The 21,644-nt window shown below is 50.2% G+C and overlaps 2 protein-coding genes across 2 annotated transcripts in view; one reads left to right on the top strand and one right to left on the bottom strand.

Moving 5' to 3' along the window:
• Positions 1-50: 50 nt before the first annotated feature.
• On the bottom strand, positions 51-5,452 carry LOC119095588 (28 kDa heat- and acid-stable phosphoprotein). Its single transcript, XM_037218443.1, has 5 exons — positions 5,126-5,452; positions 3,446-3,612; positions 2,921-3,045; positions 2,403-2,554; positions 51-355 (listed from the first exon to the last, which is right to left on the bottom strand). The coding sequence occupies exons 1-5, from the start codon at positions 5,133-5,135 to the stop codon at positions 315-317; spliced, it is 495 nt and encodes a 164-aa protein (XP_037074338.1). The 5' UTR covers positions 5,136-5,452; the 3' UTR covers positions 51-314.
• Positions 5,453-6,362: 910 nt separating this feature from the next.
• Positions 6,363-21,644, top strand: part of LOC119095344 (zinc finger protein CKR1) — a 35,904-nt gene continuing 20,622 nt past the window's right edge. Inside the window, exons 1-3 of the mRNA XM_037218198.1 lie at positions 6,363-6,395; positions 15,414-15,536; positions 16,725-17,310. Of these exons, the coding sequence (XP_037074093.1) occupies positions 15,416-15,536; positions 16,725-17,310 (707 nt within the window). The 5' untranslated portion in view covers positions 6,363-6,395; positions 15,414-15,415. The remainder of the gene's footprint in view (positions 6,396-15,413; positions 15,537-16,724; positions 17,311-21,644) is intronic.

Here is a 21,644-nt window from a genome sequence, read left to right as displayed (position 1 = left end):
TTCCATCGAATTCTCGCACTTTGTCGCAATTCACAGCACGAAAAGCTAGAATCCTTCGTATTACGTTTATTATTAGCAAACCACTGCGGCGGCGGTCAAGTCGGGCGATGTGTTAATGAAACCACACGAAACGCGAGAACAAAATGCGTTTGCGCAGGGCGCAGCAACCAATCTGCGCCTTCGTTCCAAAGCAGAAACAGCGTCGGCGAGGGCGGGCCGCCGAACAGCCGGCCTCCGTCCGCAGGCGAAAGTAGTGCCCGGACGACCATGGCGCGCCTCCGAGGGAGCTCGTCGCCGGTCTCCGGCCGCGGCGACTACCTCTTGGACTTGCTGGACTCCTTGGCTGCTTCCTTGGCTGCGGGTGGCAAGAGTGCACTGTCAACGGCGCTAGCAGTGGCGGTGCATTGTCTGCTATGCAAAACGTACCTGCGGAGTCAAACCGGCTATAAAATGCCGAAGGCAACCATCTGATCATCGAAGAGCACACCTGGCTTGGTGGGTTCAGGGCATGTTCAACGACCTTAGTCGTTGAGCATGTCGCTAGTGTCCATCCGATATAAAATCGCACCTTTGCAGACTCACTGACTTGTGTGCACTACAGAATGGCACAATAGTATTCAGGCCTACCGATCATTCTTTTTCATTTGGCAGAAAATGTAGTTGGTAACGGCCGCGACAAGATCGAAAACAGCCTCTACTCCACGCCGGACAGAGAGAACTTTCTCGGCACATGACGGCACAATGGGCAAATATTGCAGAAAAACGCAACACACGGAGGAAAGGCTTTACAAATGACGCGTTTCACGGAACACTATCATCAAGAATACTCCTCGGACTGTCCTGAACTCAACCAGGAGTTCAGGACAGGGCAACATTCGGACCATACTAAAATGAGAACCATTGCTCGCACCGGGCACCCACACTTAATTATGTCATGGATATTCACATGCGACTGGCTCCCCATACACATGCCAGCACTAACGCCAACACTAAGACAATAACCGTGCCCTTCCATCAGGACGTAACGGCAATGAAGACAACGCACAGACATAAGTTATTATGCGCGTTTGCCAGGAACATTATAGACATGAATAAGACGAGGAGAATGGAGATGCAAATGGGTTGATATTTTGCCACCATTGCCGATGATCCTACTCGATTATTCAGATTTTTTAAACGGCAAGCCACAGGTTTTATGGACACCAACATTCATGGGATTAAACAAGGAGCAACTGCCAGCCACTAGTACAATATAGTGCATATCTAAGAATTGGAATTGGTTTTCGGTTTGGTTTTTCTGGTTTCCCTCCGACGAATACAGCTATTGCTACCGTCTCATCCACGCACAGACATGCCTAGGATAACTTAAATCCATTTGCCCTTCAACCATTTGCGGGGATTTGATTAAAACTAACAAGGCTATAAGTGAGTTTTTATGCTGACAATAATGAACTTTCATTATACTAGGAGACATTGCCGTTATACCAGGAGACACCTCATAGCACTGTTCATCCAGTATCTCCTGGTATACTGTAGATTGATTATTGCTGGCATAAGAACTCCAGTCTCACAATGGTGTAAAACCACAAGCTCAATGCCCATCTTGCTTATAAGCGTGCATGTTAAAGACATAATAATGAACAAACATGACAATGTCACACTCGCCCGACATCTGGCAAGTGTCAAGCGAACAGGCCCCAGCCTAAGCAAGCAAAACATCCACTCAGTAGCATGGAACTTCCGTTACGCATGGGTCCGTCCCCACCGCGAGAACGGCCATAATCAAACTGTAACAGGACAACACGCAAGTGTCTCCCTCAACCTCCCGCCGCCAACGCGGTCTGCACGGCACTGCGTGCTGTAAACCTGGCTTCGAGTTGCAAAACAAACGGAAGAACTGTGCCGAGCAGCCCACATATCACCGCATTCACGAACATCCCGGCGTTACAAAGTCCAGCTCAAGCAAGTCAAGCTTTTATGCTGTCTTAATTGATCCAGATCCTTGAAATGTTTCCCAGCCCAATATTTTTTAAGCCACCCAAAAGTTATGTGAGTGGAACCACTGTAGTCCCAAAACGCACAAAACATCAGACAATCACCATCTCTGCATATTGCCGTTCAGCCGAGAGCCCCGTCACCATATGGCACTAAGCCTTAGTGCTCCCATAAAGCTACCTGCCATTCCTACACGGCAGCGGAGACGCGAAAGGCTAACGTACAAACCGAATCGTCATGCAAATACCAGAGAAGTGAGCGAGCTGATGATGAAAGGAGAGATGCAGTGTCAACCAAAAGGAGATGGCTCCACTTTCCCGCGCTTGGCCTCGGATTTTTTCAGGGCACAGGTTAGCTTGAACAGCACCGCAACACAAACGCAGTTCGGCAACGGCGGCGGACCTCACCTTTCTTCTCTTCCTCCCGTTTCTTGGCGGCCTCCTCGCGCTGTTTGCGGATGATGGCGAGCCGGGCCAGGTCAGCCTGCGCCTCCGCCGTCTTGCCCTCGGCGTGCAGCTTCTGGTAGTGCTGGCGCGCCCTCTCCTTCTCGATCGCTTCCCTACGGCGGGCGGCGCACGGTGGGACCAAACGCGCCGCTGGCGGCCAACGGCAGCAGCGGCGGCGCACAGCGGGCGAGCGGGCGAGCGCCCGAGTGAACGGACGAAATGGGACGGGCATCCAGAGTGCGAGGCAGCATTTACATACACTGTATATACACAGAGTAATACGGATGCCGCTGCTAATGATCTGTGCAACCACAATAAAATACGCGATCAAAATATACATCACCACAGCTTATGTCACCAGAGTGGCTGCATTCTTTTGCCCAAAAACTGAACCCTTCCTGGCCAGACACGACTCCCTCCTGACGCGAGCGCCTCCGCCCCACCAGGCGCTGGTCCAGTTAGCGTCACGCGCTCCGTACTTTTCCCGACGAGACAGCTGCGCCGGCGCCTTCTCGTCCACCGTCAGCGTAGACAGCTTCTTGTTCTTCTGCTGCACCCGATTCGGATTCTCCACCGGCCCTTGCGGACCCTTGGGCTTTGCGGCCTGCCAAGTTTTCAGTGGGGTCGGTGTACGGACAGCGTGGATGTATGTACAGCGTGGATGTATCAACTCCACGTCATGGGACTAGCCAGATGATGACTCGGAGGAGCATTGTGACATTAAAACTGGGTGTCTCCCACATCATGAGAAGAAGGCCCCACATCCAGAGACAACATACATCTCGCGGGCAACCGTGCATGACACCCACCAACCGTTAGATTGTCCCGCTGTGACGCCGTTGACTGCAACTGACGTCGTGACCAGTCACGGTTCACATTTAGCGGATCAGGACATCTCGGGGCACAAACACATCGGTCAAACCAACCACCACTAGCAAAGCCCCGCCTTCAGCACCCAGCTGGTGATCTGCTCTGACTCCGCGCCTTCTTCTCAAACCCTGCACCTTCTGCTCGTCTTTGCTGGATGAGTCTGAGTCAGAACTGGAGCCAGACTCAGAGTCACTCTCCTCGCCTCGCTTGTGGCGCCACTCTCGCTCACGCTCCTCTCGTTTCTTCTCCTCCTCCAGCTGTTCTGGGTTCGAGAACACCCGATGCTTGCCCTTATGCTTGCCTGCCGGTGGCAGGAGAAAGGGGTTGCCTGGTGGACCTGCTGGTGCTGTATGCAATTGTGGGAGGGACAAGGCATTGAAAGGGTATCATTTGCAGATTTCTAGGTGGCATTGTGGGAGGAGGAAACATAATGTTACAAACAGACAGAAGCTAAACCTAAGTTAATACACTCATGCACAATGATATAAGGATCAAAACCACACCCAATAAATCTGTAAACACACATGTGCCATAAGCAATAACATCTTCGATATTGTTTCAGACACATCACTTAATCACAACTCAGTTTTTGTAGAAGGTGTGCAGAGAGTTACAGTGCAGATTACTAAATCATGCTTCATTGCTGTCTTCAAAGCCTTTTTTTCTGGCCAGAGTATCAATTTGATAACCTGCCCCATTAAATATCAATCAATTACAAATTGTGTTTGATTTAATTTTAACAACCAGTTGATTCCAATGTCCCAATGGGTAATAGTCCTCTACCTGTAACAGAAGCTCCTTCATAGTTATAATCACTTTTATCTTCAGTGCAAAAGCACATCATGAGCCTTGTTATTTCTGCCAGAATTTTTAGTTTACTCCCAAGGGAATTTTGAAAATTTGCTTGCCTAAGACATGAAAAGTACCTGCTTTAGCACCAAACCATGGGGCACACCAGTGGTGGCTGTATCTCAATGTGATCAACTGGTGTTAATTGGCCAGCTGCCTTTTTACTGCTGTCATTGTTCAGTTGGCTCAGTAGTAGGAAGTAAACAGGAATAACTTTCTTCAACAGCCTCCAATAGACAGTGTCAAGTACAATCCATTTGCAAAATGTGGGTGCAAGATGATAATTTGTCTAATTTTATGAAATCACATTTGACAAAGTGCATTGCACACTTGTTATAATGGATGGTTGTCAACTTTATAAATTATAATGGAAGTAGCACTGTATGTGTCATGTTTGTACCAGACAGGTAGCATGCAAAGGAAATAGGTCCAGCACTACAAATATGAGAACTGGTCAAACAGCAAATTAATACAATGAAACAAGTAGGCTGGTAGTTTTGAGAAACACCAAAGTAAGCATGTTACCTTACTACTTACTAAAAAGTAATACATTCAAAGCAAACTGATTTGTTTTTATTAACAGCTAATTACATCTATGCCAAGAAAACACAAATTAATATGGTGAACTTTGAACTGTATCTGCCACAAACTAAATTGTGAATTATTGGGGCATTTAACATATTAGTCAGCCAACAGACAACAAGTGAAACTGTCCTACTCATCAACCAATTTGCAAACCATAGCAGGTTTAAACAAAAACTGATCTGTGCAGTCATCCTGCCATCATCAGAAATTCAGGCCACATGAAGCATCTTATCACCTTCCCTGCCATGATCTGCAGACTGGCTTGTGGGTAGTAAATGAGACAACCACATAATGGTGAAAAACAAGCCATTTCAGACATCACAGGAATCACATACAAGTCCATACACATAGAAAGCCAATGTAAGAACACAGTCTCTTACTTTTAGGCATGGCTAACACCAAACCTAGGAACAATTTACAATGGACTTAAGTCCTTGTGACAGACACCCTCGACCTATGAATCTCAGCAACACCCAAAAATATGCCGTATGTCGGCGGGTATTTGCTTAACACACTCTTCTTGGCGGCAGCTTCCAAAACTACAATTGATGGTATACTAAAAAAAAACTTTCGATTCAAATTTACGATACCCGGTATCATTCGTTTAGCGCCGAATTCATCATCTACCAATGGTGCTTAATAATGGAGCCCCGGTCAATCCAGCGCCCGCCCTATCTGGCATATGCTCTCGAGCACGTAAATGGCGCTTCCCGACGCTTGACGCGCCTCTCACTTTTATCATTTGTTACACAATTTGAGCCGTGCAATCCGATCGCTCCCATCCGTTTCGCTTTCTCGGCCACCCATAATTGCGGCTTTTTAAAAAAAAAATCCTCATAGAAATATTTTTGAAGGAAGGCAGCTCATTTGACTGTTGGTGTAATGAAAACAGTTCATAAAGGCCACTGTTTCACGCATCTCATGCAATCTTGCGGAAACGTTTAGATAACGTCGATTGAAAACATACACAATCAGAACCAATATGTCATCTAGTGCGGCCACGGCAAATCGTGTTTTTGGCTGCACTTCGCAGCGGCAACGGATGTCTGATCAGGGGCGCAGTCAGGATGTTCTCAAAAGGGGCCGAAGAATGGCGGATACGTGCCGCGCCAATTTTTGGCCTTTTGTCGGGATCTCTCTTTGCATAAGGAAAGCAAAAAACATGGCCAAGGTGGTTGAGGCCCTCTCTTGGCTGCTCCCCTGCCTCCGAAGACGTAAGAGGGGTAGAGGAGGCGTTTTTCCACTTGTGATTGTTTCCTTCCATTCAATGTCCATGGGGCCAATGATGCAATGCCATGAATTTTGCATCAGAAGGATGTTCAGCCTTCTGGTCTTCTTAGTTACAGTTCCACCTGAAACGAAAATGATTCAAGAAATTTTTGCTGTTGCGGCATTGGCTAAAGCGAATAATTATTTAGTAGACCTGTCTTTCGAGCATGCTTCAAATTAGTAGCGAAAAAATCAACTTGACTTAAAAATGCTTCCAAAATTCTTAAATCGAGGCTAATTCATTAGTGTTTAAATAAAAACACAGAATTTGTGTCTATTAGCCACAAATTAACCGTGTTTGGATGAAAAAACATGTTTGGCTACTTTCACCTCTATGCAATATGGCCGTTGACAAAGAAGATAGCAAAAGGAAGGAGGCGGGTAAATATTGCTTATAAATGCAAGATCAGGCTTTCTGGTGGCGGGCAGTGTAGACTGAGAGGAAGATGTATTGTTAAGTATTGCATTTTCATCCCAACTGCTTTACAGGTAAAGGTTATCGACCGATTAGAAGGCTGCATGGACGCGTTCGTGTCTGGTGCAGTCCTGGAGCGAATGGGGTGCGCCACAAAGGAGTTCAGCGTGCAGATTTGGACGGTTCCGAAATTATCGGTGTGGGCCTGTGCATTTCTTTGCATATTGCAAGCTCACATCGTATGATTATTTCATGCTTGGAGACCAGAGCTGGAAGCTTTGCTGGTTCAACTCTGGGCATTATTCAGATTTCAAACTATGTCAAGGTCATGTTGCTTTCTGTTGGCCTGTCATAGGTTGAATCCAGCATGCCAAGTTTTGTCACTTTTGCTGCTCTTTATTTTGTTTTTTTTAATTTTAAGCTTTACAGAAGCAAAGAGTGGTTCTCTTTGGGTGAAATATCAGACTTCGTTGACATCAATTGTATAACTGGATTTTTGGTGGATACATAATGTCCCCCTCTATTTTTGAGTGGAAGGACTTTTGATGTTACTTTTACAAGTATTATTGGTAGATTACATGTACCTGCTCTTTCAGACTAGACCAGGGGTGATATCAATGTGCATGTTATAATAATTCTGAAATCATTTTTGCAATGATTGAAAACTTATAGAATTAGCTCATTAAGAGTATGACATGTATTGTTGCACCCACTTAATTAGAATGCCTGTCACTGCATTCACCATGTTAAGTGTGTAGGGGCCATGGCACAGTCAGAATTTGAACATGTGTTCTCCATTTGGGGATCTAAGGACCTAGCAACTTAGCTGCTATGCCTCCTAGAATAAATAGGTTATGTGGGTACCTGAAACTGACATAACCAAACCTAGCCCTTTTCTTTATCATGATACTGCTAGAGAAGCTTCTACACCTATGTTCTTCTGAGCCCTGCCCTTACACTCACATCCCCATTATTCCTGAAACTTAATGTATGTCATCCTTGCACTGTTTTCCCATGGCACAGAAGGGAATGTTTTTTTGTTTGTTAGGCTGAGGGTTATCAGGAGTGTCATGGGCATTGAGCACTAGCCAGCCATGGCACATACTTTCTTGTTATTGAATTGGATGCCTGCAAAACTAAGTTTGGGGCACAAGAAATTAGCATTTGCCACATGCCACAGAGTGAATGAGTGATGGATTGTAGCACTAGGTGTACTTATGCCTTTACATGTTACATGCATCATGTTAGCATGCAAACTTTACTGAAGCCCATCTACTCATTAGAAATTTGATAAATGATATCAGCCAACCTGATTGGGCTGGTCTGTGTGCCCGATATATACTTTCTGGGGATTAAACATCACTGTTTTTATTATGATTAGTTGATTGGTATCCCGCTGCTAGCCCCTGGGTGATAATGTCATGGGTTTGAAGCATAACATTTTAATTTCTTGAATTGTGTTAAGATGCATGATATAAATGTGAAAACAACACACTGATAGTGTTCCTTACTTTGTACACATATCATCATCATCATTATCATCATGCATCATGCATCTGTACTGTCCCACCAGCGCATAAGCATTTTTGGTATGGATGATGCCTGTTGCTGGTTCAAAATCACAATTTATTTCATTTGGAAAGAAAAGGTGGTCCATCAGTCTTGGTGTTGCTCTTGTTCTGATTGTTCTGATGGGTGCTGTGTTCTCCTACAATGTTCCTGTGAAAATGCAGTTTTTTTGTGAGATGGGCTGTAATAAATTTTGACATTGATTTGATCAAGACTGCTGAAATTGGTCTCAGAACAGCTAGAATTGTTGTGGGCAATTAAAGCAAACCAAAAAACAACAAAGAAAGGCAATTGTGCTGGTGTGTTTCCTGTGTCTGTGGATTGGGGTCTATCCACATCTTAAATGAGCATTCAGTTTTTATAGGTTTTAGTTTTATTAATAAAATAACTTTTTTTAAACAATTTTGGCCTGGGCTGGTCATTGGTAAATTGTATGCATCTGAAGAACCTTCACTGAAGTTGGAAGCTTCATAGATGGCAGCCATATAAGCCCTAAAGGCTGTTTTTCATAAAGAGTTTTTATCATTTGGCACAGCGGAAGGAACTGCATGTTGTGATACTAAAGAAGCATACATACTTGCCCTTGACAAGCAAGGCCTGCGGTCAGTGGTAGGATGGACTATGCCAGTCGTGGTATGTTAGACATGAAAGGTTGTTTCACCTCTACCTCCTGTTTCACCTCCTCCAAGTTTGCCACCTATGCTCATGTAAGGTTGTTTTTATTAAGATAATGCTGTATTGGTGGATGAGGGCTCTGGCATCCTGCAGCTTGGTGCCATTCATCACTAGATTCTGCAGAAAATGTGGGTCCCTTTAGCAGGACCTGAACCAAAGTTTTAGTTCTTGAACCATGAACCAGTGCAAGAGGTACAGTTTCAAGACCCAGTAATTTGACACTTTTTGCCATCTGGTGAAGAATGTTACCAAGCTGAAAAGTAGCCTGCCTGCCAAATGTAGAGTATCTGAATAAAAATATTGGTATAAGATTAAGGTTGATGTTGTATCTCGACACACTATTTGATGTAATTTATCTGCAAAGTATTAAGAAGTTTTAATCAGATTTTTTTGCAGCTTCCTGACATGCTCGTATGCTCATTTGAATAAGATGGCCCCAGGAGGATAAAAGATGCCAGGACATATACCTCAGCAGTGGAAATGCAGTGCTGACGAAATGTGAAAACATAATTATTTGGCTCTGGAATAGAATACATTTGGAGAGCTTTGCGCCCAAGATCACAATGTGTGGCACTTTAACATGCTAAGGTGACTTTTATTATGTTGATGTGTGGGTGCGTGCGTGCGTGCGTGCGTGCGTGCGTGCGTGCATGCATGCATGTATGCATGCATGCATGCATGGTGAGAAATGTCATTCACTGGCACTCTTTAGACTGCATTGAAATAGTTGAATTATGGTAACATGATTTTCTCATGCCGGAGTGCAAAATTGCATGTACCATTTCCAACAAGCAGATGTCTTTTTCCTGACCTGTGTATGCTTGTTTCAAAAAGGTGTTGAAAAATTGGGATATTTCATGACTGCAGCTATGCTTCTTATAACTGGGCATTGGCAGGCCTGAGTTCCAACATTGTTGCAGGGTGGGAAATTTAGTTTTTTTTGCTGGTGGCGGAGTACAAAAATTTTTGTGGTCGGAGTACAAACTTGCCTGCAAGCAAAGGTCTGTCTAATGTGGAATGAGTGTCCGCACAATGGGCCTTGCTTGGAGTACATCACATACTGCCTTTAATGGGTCAACATTTTCCCATTGTTTTTCTGGCAAAAATTAGTGTCAGCATGCAATTTTGCATTTCCATGGAACAGAGCACTTCTTGTGAGTGAGGGTGCCACACTGATCCCATTCATATTTCTGTAGTGCTACTAGCTCACCTATACATGCAAAGATTGCTTAATGGTACATGTTAATAAGAAATATACAGTTGAGAGGTTAACAACAAAACTTTATACATATGCATTCACAGGTGCATCATACAAAGCTCAGTTACTTATTATTACCTATCTACATGCAAACTTACACAATATCAAAATGATAAATCAGGTGCATCCTCTGCTTACTGACAAACTAAGTTGCGGACAACCACTGTGCATCACACCCTGGTTTTTTAATGAGTCTTAGGCAGGTGCAACTGTCTATGAAAGCCTTATGTATGTGACATCACTAACATGTTGTCCTTTCGGCCTTTACATAATTAATATAAACATACCAAAAGTGTTCCTCTTCCTATCCTTCTCTTTCTGCTCTTCTCCTCTTTCAGTTCCTCACCTTCTCTTTCTGTCACTTTTCTCTTTCCACTCCTCCTCCACTTCTGCTCCTCCTCTCTCCCTGCACCTCCTGTTATCCCTCTCCTCTTCTCCAAGTTCCCTATGATCTTATGTACAGACAATTTTAATACTGTCACTGCAAGACCTTATGCCTGACAGCAAGGAACATGGCAGCATTGCCTCCTGTCAGGTTACAGCAATTATGACCACAAGCTGAAAAGAGGCCAGTCTCATATTTGATCCCACATGGGAAACCCAAGCCTAGCATTTATGTTGTATATAGATACCTTAGTACCTACGTACCTACCCACCATGCTGTAGGTAGAGCAGGTTATACCAAGGTGATTCTGCACCAGCCTGCAGTGGTAAACATTTATAGATCAGTCCCCCGGTATTTATTTACCTTTTTTGGAATGACTTAATAGCGGTCCAAAACTAAATCCCAAGTAATTTTAGAAGTGTGGATACATGCTGTGTGAAAATTGAAGACAACCAATTCCACTTTTTCTCACTGAATACCTCAAACTCGCAGCTACGATGCACATAATCCCAAGCATCTTCACTCACCTTCCGCCCTCCTCACTCCCACCACATCAAGACAAACAACCAAACCATGCACAGGAGTTCTGGCGCATTCACAGACATTGTGATGACATTCTAGCACTCGTCAATGGGCAACCAAGTACAAGTACCACGGGTCGGTCCTGAAATGACAGGCTGTGATGAATAGTCTAAGAAAAACCATTTATGCAGTTGCAGCAACACAAATTGTTAAGTTTGCGGTAGAAAAATCATAGAGCTTTACAGTCATGCATTTAAAGTTGCTATTTTCCACCTACAAATATATATTATCTTCTGGTGGCACAAGACAACGCCGAGATAATGCAGTACCTGTACTACAAATCTATAGATATTTCTCATTCTAAGGCATATCATGCCATTTCAACACCCTCTGAGGAAGGCCCGTATCTGGACGATACCAAAACACGTCAATTTTTTAATTAAATTTGGCTAACTTTGCTAAAAACTTGCTGTTCTCCGGCTTGTACTCCGGCTTGTTCTCCCCGGGTCTCCCTATAGGCCCCATTGTGAGAAGGGCAACCAAGTACTGCGATTTTTTCCCACCGGGTTATGGACCATCTCTATCTTACAAGTATAGGTACTGGTTGAGCCTGGAGACGTGATACCCTTGTTAAATAAGTAAGATATCCTCGAATCTTCAAAGACCGGCATCTACCGATTTCTGAAAAAGTGGTTGACTTACTATCATTTATACAATTGTAATAAGTTTTGGAATGCTGCATGCCACAAACTCCCATTTTGGGAACGTAATTCCCGATGACATTTAAGAACCCAAAAGAAGCCGTTACCACCAAAAGTGCCACCCACAAACGTGATACTTGGGTGCCATTTAATGTCATGATTCGATCTCAAAAGTGCCGATATGTGGTGTGTTTGAATGCTATGATTTTGAGTTTAATTGCAAGTTGGATGGTGATTGGTGGCTGGTATGGCAGGAGCAGGAATGAAACAAGGGCTTTGAAAAGGATGTGCAATGCTGCAATCTTTGGAATTTTCCCACCAAACTGTTTGCAAGATGCACGTCCTTTGGTAAAATCGCTAACATGTTATCTTAATATGAGGTAAGTTAAGAGCATAGTTGGCATGCTGGACTTCTTGCTCGGCGAGTCTTTGAATGACCTAGTTGAAAAAGATGTGCCAGCGGTGATTTTGGTGCTGCTAGTGGTTTCTGGTCGAACGAATATTGTTGTGGGTGTCTGTTGCGACCCGGACCTTCACTGCTCGAAAGTGCACTCGTCAGTTGCAGGAGGCTGGGCTGCCGCTGGTTTCGGGTACGGGAGGCGATGGGTTCGTCGCGTGGTGGGAGCCAGAGCCGTGATATGTTTGTCCGTTTCTTGAAAGGTATCGGTAGGTGTGTGCGTCGTGGAAAATGCGGTCTTACTCAGGTGCGCCATATAACTCGTCAGTTGCAGGAGGCTGGGCTGCCGCTGGTTTCGGGTACGGGAGGCGATGGGTTCGTCGCGTGGTGGGAGCCAGAGCCGTGATGTTTGTCTGTTTCTTGAAAGTTATCGGTGGGTGTGTGCGTCGTGGAGAATGTGGTCTTCTTACTTAGGTGCACCATATATTTTCCCCACAGGTAATGACATGCAAGGTATGTGGTAGCAGTAGGTACTTAAAACAAGCACATTTCATATTTCAGTTTATTTCATTCCCACGGAAGTAACTCACATGAGTTGTCATCACCATTTAGGAGTTGCATAGGCTTGTACAATACAAGTGCATCTAGCCCATGTAATACAATGATGAAGGACATTAACATGAACACCCTGGATTGGCCAGCTCCTGCAGGATTGCAGATGCTTGTCTCCATTTCTTGGTGCTCCATATGTTTGGTCCCTGGAAATCAGATAAAAGTTATAACTCACTTTATGAAAGCAAAGTTCATGCACCCTCCTGGCTATCAAGAAAGCAAAACTGTCTGCCTTGGTACCTATACTTAGGCTCATACATTTGCAATGGTGTCTGCTTTGTGGGGTGACTGCAGTGTTTGTCTGGAGTACAAAAATTGTCATTCTTACCAGTCAAGAGCCTGGAGTACAAAATTTCCTGGTGTCACATCCACCAGAAAACGGAGGTTTTTCCCACGCTGCATTGTTGTGTTTGATAAGTGCAACTTGGTCATGTCTGTTGCAGTTTGACCTCCTGAACTATAATTTCCTAATCATCGCCAGAGATCTATGTCCTGTTGAAACTTGATCAATCAAGGCTTTGAACCAAACTTGGTCCCTGGAATCTTGTAAAACTTCTTGATCATTTTTGATCATTTTGTATCTTTGGCACATGACAACCTGAGCTAGCTCTTGCCAAGTGCAGTCTACAGGGAAATTTGGGATGCATGACAGGCATAAAAGTAAACCAAAATGAATTATGTTGGCAGATGACTTATATTTACTCATATCATTCATAATACACAGTCAAATATGCAAGGACAGGATATTTCCATCCAGTATACAGGTGATGTATGCTCCTTATATATTGCGAGCATCTGGCACCAGGTATGTTGTGTCATTTTGTGGTACATGTATCAATTAGCAGTGAGCATTGCCTGCCACAGTTGCACACAGCCTATGTTTTAATGACCTTATTTTTGGGGAGCAAATATTTGGGGAGTTTTGTTAAACTCAGGCATCTCTGATAAACATTGCCTGATTCCAGTCCCAGTGGCTCATTTGAAGGGAAGTGGAAGACATGGGGATTTGCACACATATCTTCCCATATAATGATGTGGGGTTAATATTAAGGCTGGGTCTCATCACAAGGTGAAAAGTTTCTGTTAACTGCAGGAACAGGTTGAGTGATGCTCATTGAATTGTGGTCATACATGGCATACATTATTGGGCATTTTAGCTTTTCTCACTGATTCTTACATTCATGTGATCATATTTGTTTTTAATTGAAATGGATGGACTGAATATGACCAAATATTCCTCCAAACATCATGTGGAGGGGCCATGGCTCCTATGCTTGTGGCAATACAGTATTTTTATTACCAGCATCCTTAACACCACTTGGCATTGAGCTGCAAACTTATCTTTTTAAAGTTGCATGGGATGCTGACGATTTAGTCATTGATCTAAATAAACATCACAAGGGTTATCTTTAATAACATAGACTGATGCCTGCCTGTGTAGGCATTGCCATGTTCCATTTCTGCATGCTGCCTGCCTGCTTGCCTGCCTGCCTGGCTTCTGGAGGGCATAAGGTGGTTTCAGTTATGAATGGCAGGGACACAGCCATCCAGCAACATTGCTTATCACCCGCAATTACTGAGCAGGTAGACTGTGACTGCCAGCCTCAGTCCCTGCCACTTGTCAGGTGAAGGTGCTGTCACTGTTGAGCTCCCCACAGTGCATATGTTGTGCTGTTGTACCAGGTTGTGACATTGGTCCAGTGGGGCTGACTGACCTGTGAGTACTGACCCTGGCACAGTGACTGGCCCAGTGACTGTTGAACTGGGACCCTCTCCCCAGCAGTGTGATGCCAGCAGCCCTCAGAGGAGCTCAGTTATTTGTGTGTAGGAGTGTGTTGGCTGATTTGGCCATTCTACCCACTAGAGTAGTTCAGTCATGTGATTGTCAACCTCATCACAATGTGGAGCTGCATTACCCAGCTGCTGGTCACTCTGTCCCACTGTCTGTGGCCAGTTGACCTACCACTTGATCACTGGAAGGCGTAAGTGATGCAATCTGCAGTCATAAAACCTTGGCTCAAAAGCTTCTGGTTCAAAACCCTCCAACCACCAGATATATTTTGCAAAGTCACTGTGACATTGCATACGGCAATTTTGACGTGATGCGTTGAGTTCCGCGAGAAGCGCTACGCGCGCCAGCGTGTCAGCGGCCTGCCCTGTGTCCCAGCCACGTCCAGCTTGTGTGTGACGGTGGGGTACCAATGATCCGTCGGGAGCGTCTAGTGTGTCAGCGGCCTGTCCTGTGTCCCAGCCGCGTACACGATTCGGGAGTCAGTGGTCTGTATGACCCGACACTAATGATCCATGACCCAACAATCCATAGCCTGTGACCCAGTAACCAGAGGCCAAGCGACGACTCTGTGTGTTGCATGTGACTGGTGTGGCAGTGACGTGTGACTGCTGACTGGGTAGTTGCTGTATCAGTAACAGGCCTGTGGTCGACGCATGCCGCAGTGGTTTGCGCCCAGTGATGGGCGACGGACACCACGGCAGTGGGGACGCTGCAGTGAGCTGTACCGCAGAGCCGGATGCCTCTGAGTGGCGTGCATCCCTGTGGCAGATGTGATGGTGCCACGTGCCGCGGTGACATCCGGCGGCGTGGCGCGGACTCCCCCAGTGGCGGTGGGTGTCTCCGATGTGCCGCGGTGACACCCGGCGGCATGACATAGACTCCCCCAGCGGCGGTGGGTGTCTCCGATGTGCCGCGGTGACACCCGGCGGCGTGACACGGACTCCTCAGCGGGATGGGTGTCTCCGATGTGCCGCAGTGACACCCGGTGGCGTGACACGGACCCCCCCCCCTCCCCCCAGCGACGGTGATCCTCTCGCGCGTGGCGCGTCATTGCAGCCGTCCGCCCGTTTCAGCCATGTTTGCGCCTGCCACGAGCATGGCGCACGCGGAGCTGCACGCGGCGCACGTGTCGCAGACGGACTCGACCAGCGGCGGCCGGAGTAGCGCGCAGCACGGCGGCCCCGCTTACGTCACAGGTGAGCCGACCCGGGCTGACCAACACTGGAGCTAACGGGGACCTTCGGGAACACGCCGGGGGAGAGCTGTATTCTGCTGGACACGATGCTTCTAGATTTTAGTGTCGTGGGATTCTTGGTCACTTGATGTGAAAGACGAATAATCCACGGTGCCGGAAGTTTTTGGCCCAGCTGCGCGTGTGTCCTAAGGGCGACACCGCAAGTGTTGGTTTCACAGGGGTTTTAAAGGGTGATAGTAACAGTGACGCGCCATGAAACTGTGCCGGGCTGGATGGTTGGGACGAGGGGGCAGGAACGGAGACGATGGCGTGGAGCTCAAGTGGGACGAGAGGGGAGGGACGCAGACGATGGCGTGGAGCCGAAGTGGGACGAGAGGGGAGGGACGGAGACGATGGCATGGGGCCGAAGTGGGACGAGAGGGGAGGGACGGAGACGATGGCATGAAGCCGAAGTCCGGGTCGAGGCCGAAGCCAAAGCCGAAGCCGAAGCCGAAGGCGAAGCGGAAGCGGAAACCGACTGTTTCAAGGCTTGAAACTGCGATGTCGAAACCGAACCTGGTGCTTTCAAACTTTGAATGCGCGAAAGTGAAACCAAAGCTAGCAGCTTGGAGATAGGGGAGCATTGGACCAACGCCAAGCCCATCAGCTTTAAAACGCGTTTGCATGGTTTGTAAAATCATGTAAAAGTAAGTAAAGCCATAATTGCTGTGAAAAATTACCGTATCTAAGCCAAGCTGGCAGTTCAAGTTCGCAAAGAACTGATGCGGGGGGGGGGGCATTATTTAAAACTTAGCGGAAGCCTGAGTCAAACTCAGTTTAAAATGCCGCAACGTCGAACCCAAAGCCGAAGCCATGGGAGGAAACTTCGGCCTCGCGAAGCCGAAGCCGGCTTCGTCCGGCTTTGCCTGGTCGGGCCACGCGGAGGTTATCGCACAGGTAAGGACACAACACAGCGTCGGACATCCACATCCCGGGGTCATGGCCCCTAGTCTGATCGTGCGTGACACCCCCGCACTGAACCTCATCCTGCTGGCGAAGTGTTCGCGCGCTATCCTTTCCCGGGGTCATCCAGGCCTTCCCTGTTTGTCGCTCGCACCGCGTGGGCAGAACGCGTGTTGTGCCTCGGCGCATGGAGCGCACGTGCGCCGACCGCCCGTTGATGGCGACTGACGCTGGGTCCGGCCCACAGCGCACTCGGCGCCCGAGGAGGTCGAGAGCATCGCCATGCTCTCGCAGATGCTGCAGAACGAGGCGCAGCGGCACCAGCGCGAGCGCGACAGCTACCCGGCGCCAGGACCGTCCAAGCCGCCGACCAGCGCCGCCGACGTCATCTCGGACCTGATGGGTCGCGAGGCGCCGGCGCCGCCCACCGTCTACCTGGAGTCGACCGGCGGCCAGGCGGCGCCGCCGCCGGTCTCGGTCGCCACGGCGCCCCGCATCAGCATCGACCACCTGCTCGGCCTGCCGGGCTTCAGCGGGCCGATCGCACCGCACTTCCTGGCGCCGCGGCCGGGAGTGTTCGTGCCGCACCCGGCGCACCGCGGCCCGGCGCCGCCGCCGCCGCCGCCGGCGACCGCGCCGCCCGTGTCGGGCGCCACCGCCGGCGCCACCGCCGCCAAGGCCGATGACGCTGAGAAAGAGAACGGCTGGCAGGGACTGGAGATCAAACGCGAGCCAGCGTCCGGGCCGGAGGAGGCGGCGCGCGGCCTGCTGGCGCTCCACAAGCACCACTGCCACCGGCTAGGCGGTGACGGCCAGCCAGTCGACGGCGACGAGTGAGTGACCGCCGGCCGGGAGGGGCAGAGGCCGCCGCAGTGTGGGGATGTCTCGGGATGGGGGGGGGGGGGGGGGACAGGAGCACGACACGAGTGAGTGGCCGCCGGCCGGGAGGGGCAGGGGTCGCCACAGTGTGGGGATGTCACGGGCGGGGCGGGGAGACGGGAGCACGACACGGACGGGATGGGACGCGTAGAGGGACGGATCAAAGCACGGATACAAGCCATAGGACGCACGCGGCGTGTTGGCGCACGAGACCATTCAGACGCGCGAGTGATAATCCGCAAATAGAGCTTTTCACCGCAAGAGGAGGAGCACTGCTAGGTGGCGAGAATGTGCAGCGTCCAATACGGGGATCCAGCATCGCGCGCCACACGCTGGCGTTAACTGGGAACACGTCTTGCAGCAAGAGATCTGCGGTGTTGTGTCTGCGCGCTGTTCCGCAATCGCCGCCAGGGTCCGACGCTATTAGTACGGGCGTTCGCCGTCAGGGGCGCTGGCGCTGCCCGCTCACGACCCTGCGGCAGATAGATCTCATCGCTTACCACGGATGCTGCTGGTCGCTTACCATGGACACTGGTGATCCACTTTCGGACATGTCGCTCAGTTGCCATCAGTTTTTCGGCATCGAATGTGGTACATCTTGGAAGGGTTTGTCGAGCGCCCTCCAAGCTGTTGACCGATTCACCCTGGCGTCGGTGTCTTGTGGATACGGCCAAAGGGTACGGACACTGTTTGATATTCAGCTGCTCGGGAATCACAGCTGCTTGGAATCACGGCCGCTGGGGAATCACAGCTGCGGGGGAATCACGGCTGCTCGGAATCACAGCTGCTCTGGAAGAGTCAGTCGTGCATGACAGAACAGGTCGATGTTTTAAGGATTGCTGGTTCTAATATGGTTGCCGTAGCTGATGGACCAGTTTATATTGGCTTTGGTGGGTCAGTTCTCTGAATCCATTCCCCTTGATCTCCGACTGCTCAAGACGCCGGGCTCACCGCTGCACGTCTTGCACGGAGCGGATCGGCCGCGGCGGCGTCCCGAGCTCGCGGCTGGCCGGCGCCGCCGTCACGTCAGAGCCGCCACGAGCAGCGAGGCACGGCCGCCCCTGAGTGGGCCGGGCGCGATGACGGCCGTCACGGCAGCGCGCAGCGATGGGTACGCCGCGGCGCCGTGTCGGTGCGGCGCGGAGAGCCGGTGGGCGGCAGGCTCAGCCGGCGTCAGTGCAGCGCAATGACGTCGCGCCCGCCCAGTCGACGACAGCGGTCTTGTTGGTCGTGTGTCGCACGCTGCTGTCTGTGGGTTGGTGGACGGGTAGGAGCGCAGCAGAACGCGCGCTCGTGCTCGTTCCTCGCAGTACAGCGTGCGCTGCTGATTTGGCGCACGCTGCGCGAGTCTGCTTTAAAACGTTGCCCATTGTCCAGCCGGGTATGTGTTGTTTGGCGTCGCGGCCAGGAGGACACTGGTTCGGACCGCACAGCCGGAAATCAGTACGACGTCACCTCGCGCGGCGTCTGCGAGGCAGGTACCTGCGCGTGACGGCCGTCAGTCCGCCGGATGGCCGCGCCGGCCCCCGAACGCGTCTTCACGGCTCGGCTCTGCCGCTCCACTCGGCCCGTTAAGTGCTGTACTGCTTCTGAACCAGCCACCTAGCTCACTGCGTTATAAACTGCACGACACTAGGCTTGCAGGGAACTGGCGGAGACATGCGTCTGGCTGTTGTTTTGTGAGGTGCCAGACAATCTGGTAATATGAGTCGGCGAAGACAGGGAAGTCGCATTGATTTACTGATTTGACGATTACGACCGAGATTTTGCGAAAACCGCAAATGTTTTGGCTTGGTAATGGCCGAAGTAAACAGGATGGTGTGTCCGTGCCGTTTGCACAGCCGAATAATCTGTGTACAGTGAGGTCACGGCCTGTTGTACTCGAGATTAGCTTAAGAACAGAGCACGTTGGCCAGTTGCCAGTCCACTGCCGGCAGTCTGCAGACCGAGTCCAGCTCTGCTTGTGATTGACTTGCCCTGGAGGACCAGATCCGACACCTGTCCCCAGAAACACACCATCGGTGGCTGGCTGGGGCACTAGGGGCCCGTGACCCTCCGCCAATGGCGAGCCAGGTTCGTGTCAGCGTGCTGGTGCCGGCTGCGCCCCTGTCAGGATTGTGACGATGCGACGGCGTGACGGTGCGTGTCCAGGCCGGCACCTCTGACCGATTTCGACTCGGGGCTCGTCAGCTGCTTTGCAAGCTGAGAGTTGTACATGTTCCGTGTTGATTTGTACTATATTGTAGTTCTGCAGGATACACATGCATGATCAAACCACTTTCGCGCAAATGCATAAAAGTGCACAGTCGCACACTTCTGGAGAATCGCGCCCCATGCTGGTAGCTGCATGAGCCCGCGAGCCCTTGCAAAGGTATTGGCCTCCAGTGAGCATGGCGACCGAGCCGAGGTACTTGCTGGATAATGTTTTCACCGTCTTAGTAAGACTCATTCGTCCTGCAATCGCGCTCTTGGAAACTTCGCTTTCGGTGTGCTCGATCCCAGTAAGTAATCGTACACCCGCATCTTTGCTTTATTCAGGTTATTCGCGTGGAACTAGATCCTTTCGCAGTGTGAACAGACATTTTCCTTTCCTCGCCTTTTGTGAATTAAGATCTTCAGTCCAAGACGTCGACATCCATCGTCTGTCTTCGTCTTCACACCCAACGATAGGCAATTGGGCTAGCTGAAATATATCGTGTAGTCCAGAATGGGAGTGCTGATGAGCTGTAGGATAAATGATGGAGTGGTACGGCTCTATCAGCCATGGACATTGCGTTTCAGTCGGCCGACGGTCCACAGTCGTGTCGTATGCTTCGCCCCTGTGTTGCACAGCCAGTCCACCGCACCGCCGCCACAGAGCATGCGGTTGGACAACGACTGGAATTTCGCTGTTGCGTGGGTTATTGCTGTCAGCCGTTGGAGTTGTGTTTCAGTCGGCCGATTTTCTGCATTTGTTTCGCACGCCCTCACAACACGTGTGAAATCGAATAGGTGTGACAGTCCGTTGTGTGTTTTCCTTTTTTTGCCGTGGGCCAAGCAGCGACAGATGACACGCTCTCGCTGCAAAATTGGGATGAGTTGACTGGCGTCAAAGCGCTATGCTGGGCGTGTTGTGTTGTGGTTACCACGGCCGCCGCACGCAAGCCGTCCAATAGCGCTCGTGGCATGTGGTCCTCGGAGGCGTGGCTGCCCTCGCTTCCTGAAAATAAGCGATCTCTCAGGTGACATCTGGGCCCGGTACCCGAGTGGAGAGCCCGGTCGGCCAGGCGGCTTGCTGCCGCACCGTCGCGGCACAGGCGCCGGCTGGGTTATGATGCGTGGCTGTTAAGACCGCGACCCGGGCGGGCCGCTGGTGTGTAGTGGCGACGGACGTGGGCGCACAGGATTACGCCCTCGCGTCATTTGACCAAATTATGAGTCTGGCTTTTTGCGAGAAGTTCAGCCGCCACGACTGGTGTTTCTGAGCTGTTCAGCCTGTCTTTGTGAGCGGACGTGTTCATGGGGCGGTGGTGGCGTGGCCAGCGCTCTGTCGGGCGTGCTCTGTCCGTCCTGTGGCCAGCCGTGGCCAGCGCTCTGTCGGGCGTGCCCTGTCCGTCCTGTGGCCAGCCGTGGCCAGCGCTCTGTCGGGCGTGCCCTGTCCGTCCTGTGGCCAGCCGTGGCCAGCGCTCTGTCGGGCGTGTCCTGTCCGTCCTGTGGCCAGCCGTGACCAGCGCTGTGTCGGGCGCGCCTGTCCGTCCTGTGGCCAGCCGTGGCCCGCTGCTCTGGGCCGGCCGCCGCCCGAATCTGTCCTGCCAGCCCTGCCCCGGCGCCGGGGCGGCTGGGCTGCTGACGCCGCGTCTTCGCCACGCCCGGACGTCCGGCGTCCGGTGTCGCCTTACTGCTCCCCCCCCCCCCCCCGCCTTTGGCACCTCACTTTGCTGGGCCATCCCGAACCGCGACAGGCGGCGTAGGCGGCGGCGATCGCCGCTCACCTAAGAGTGTATTAAAGAGAAAGGTCCTGATCGTCGGAGCAGTTGTCCATGGATCATTCGTTCCTCTCCCCCTTTTCCTGTTTCATCTCTTGTTTCTCATCCATTTTCTCCTTCGATCGTCCCATTCTCGTCCCGCCCCGCCGATCCCCTTCCCTTTAGCAGCCCCCATCGTCATTCGCCTATCCCTTGGCCGTCCTCGCGTCCCTTTGGCCGCCGCCGGTCGACTGCCTCCCGCTGGTGCGCTGCCGGCGGCCCCCGGGGGCGCTGTCCCGGTCCGCGATCGTCGGCACGACCTGCTGAGGCGGCGGCACGTTCAG

The sequence above is a fragment of the Pollicipes pollicipes genome, unplaced genomic scaffold (assembly GCF_011947565.3).
Source record: "Pollicipes pollicipes isolate AB1234 unplaced genomic scaffold, Ppol_2.1 Scaffold_4219;HRSCAF=4965_pilon_pilon_pilon, whole genome shotgun sequence".
Taxonomy (NCBI): domain Eukaryota; kingdom Metazoa; phylum Arthropoda; class Thecostraca; order Pollicipedomorpha; family Pollicipedidae; genus Pollicipes; species Pollicipes pollicipes.
This window is presented reverse-complemented; position numbering and strand designations above follow the sequence as displayed.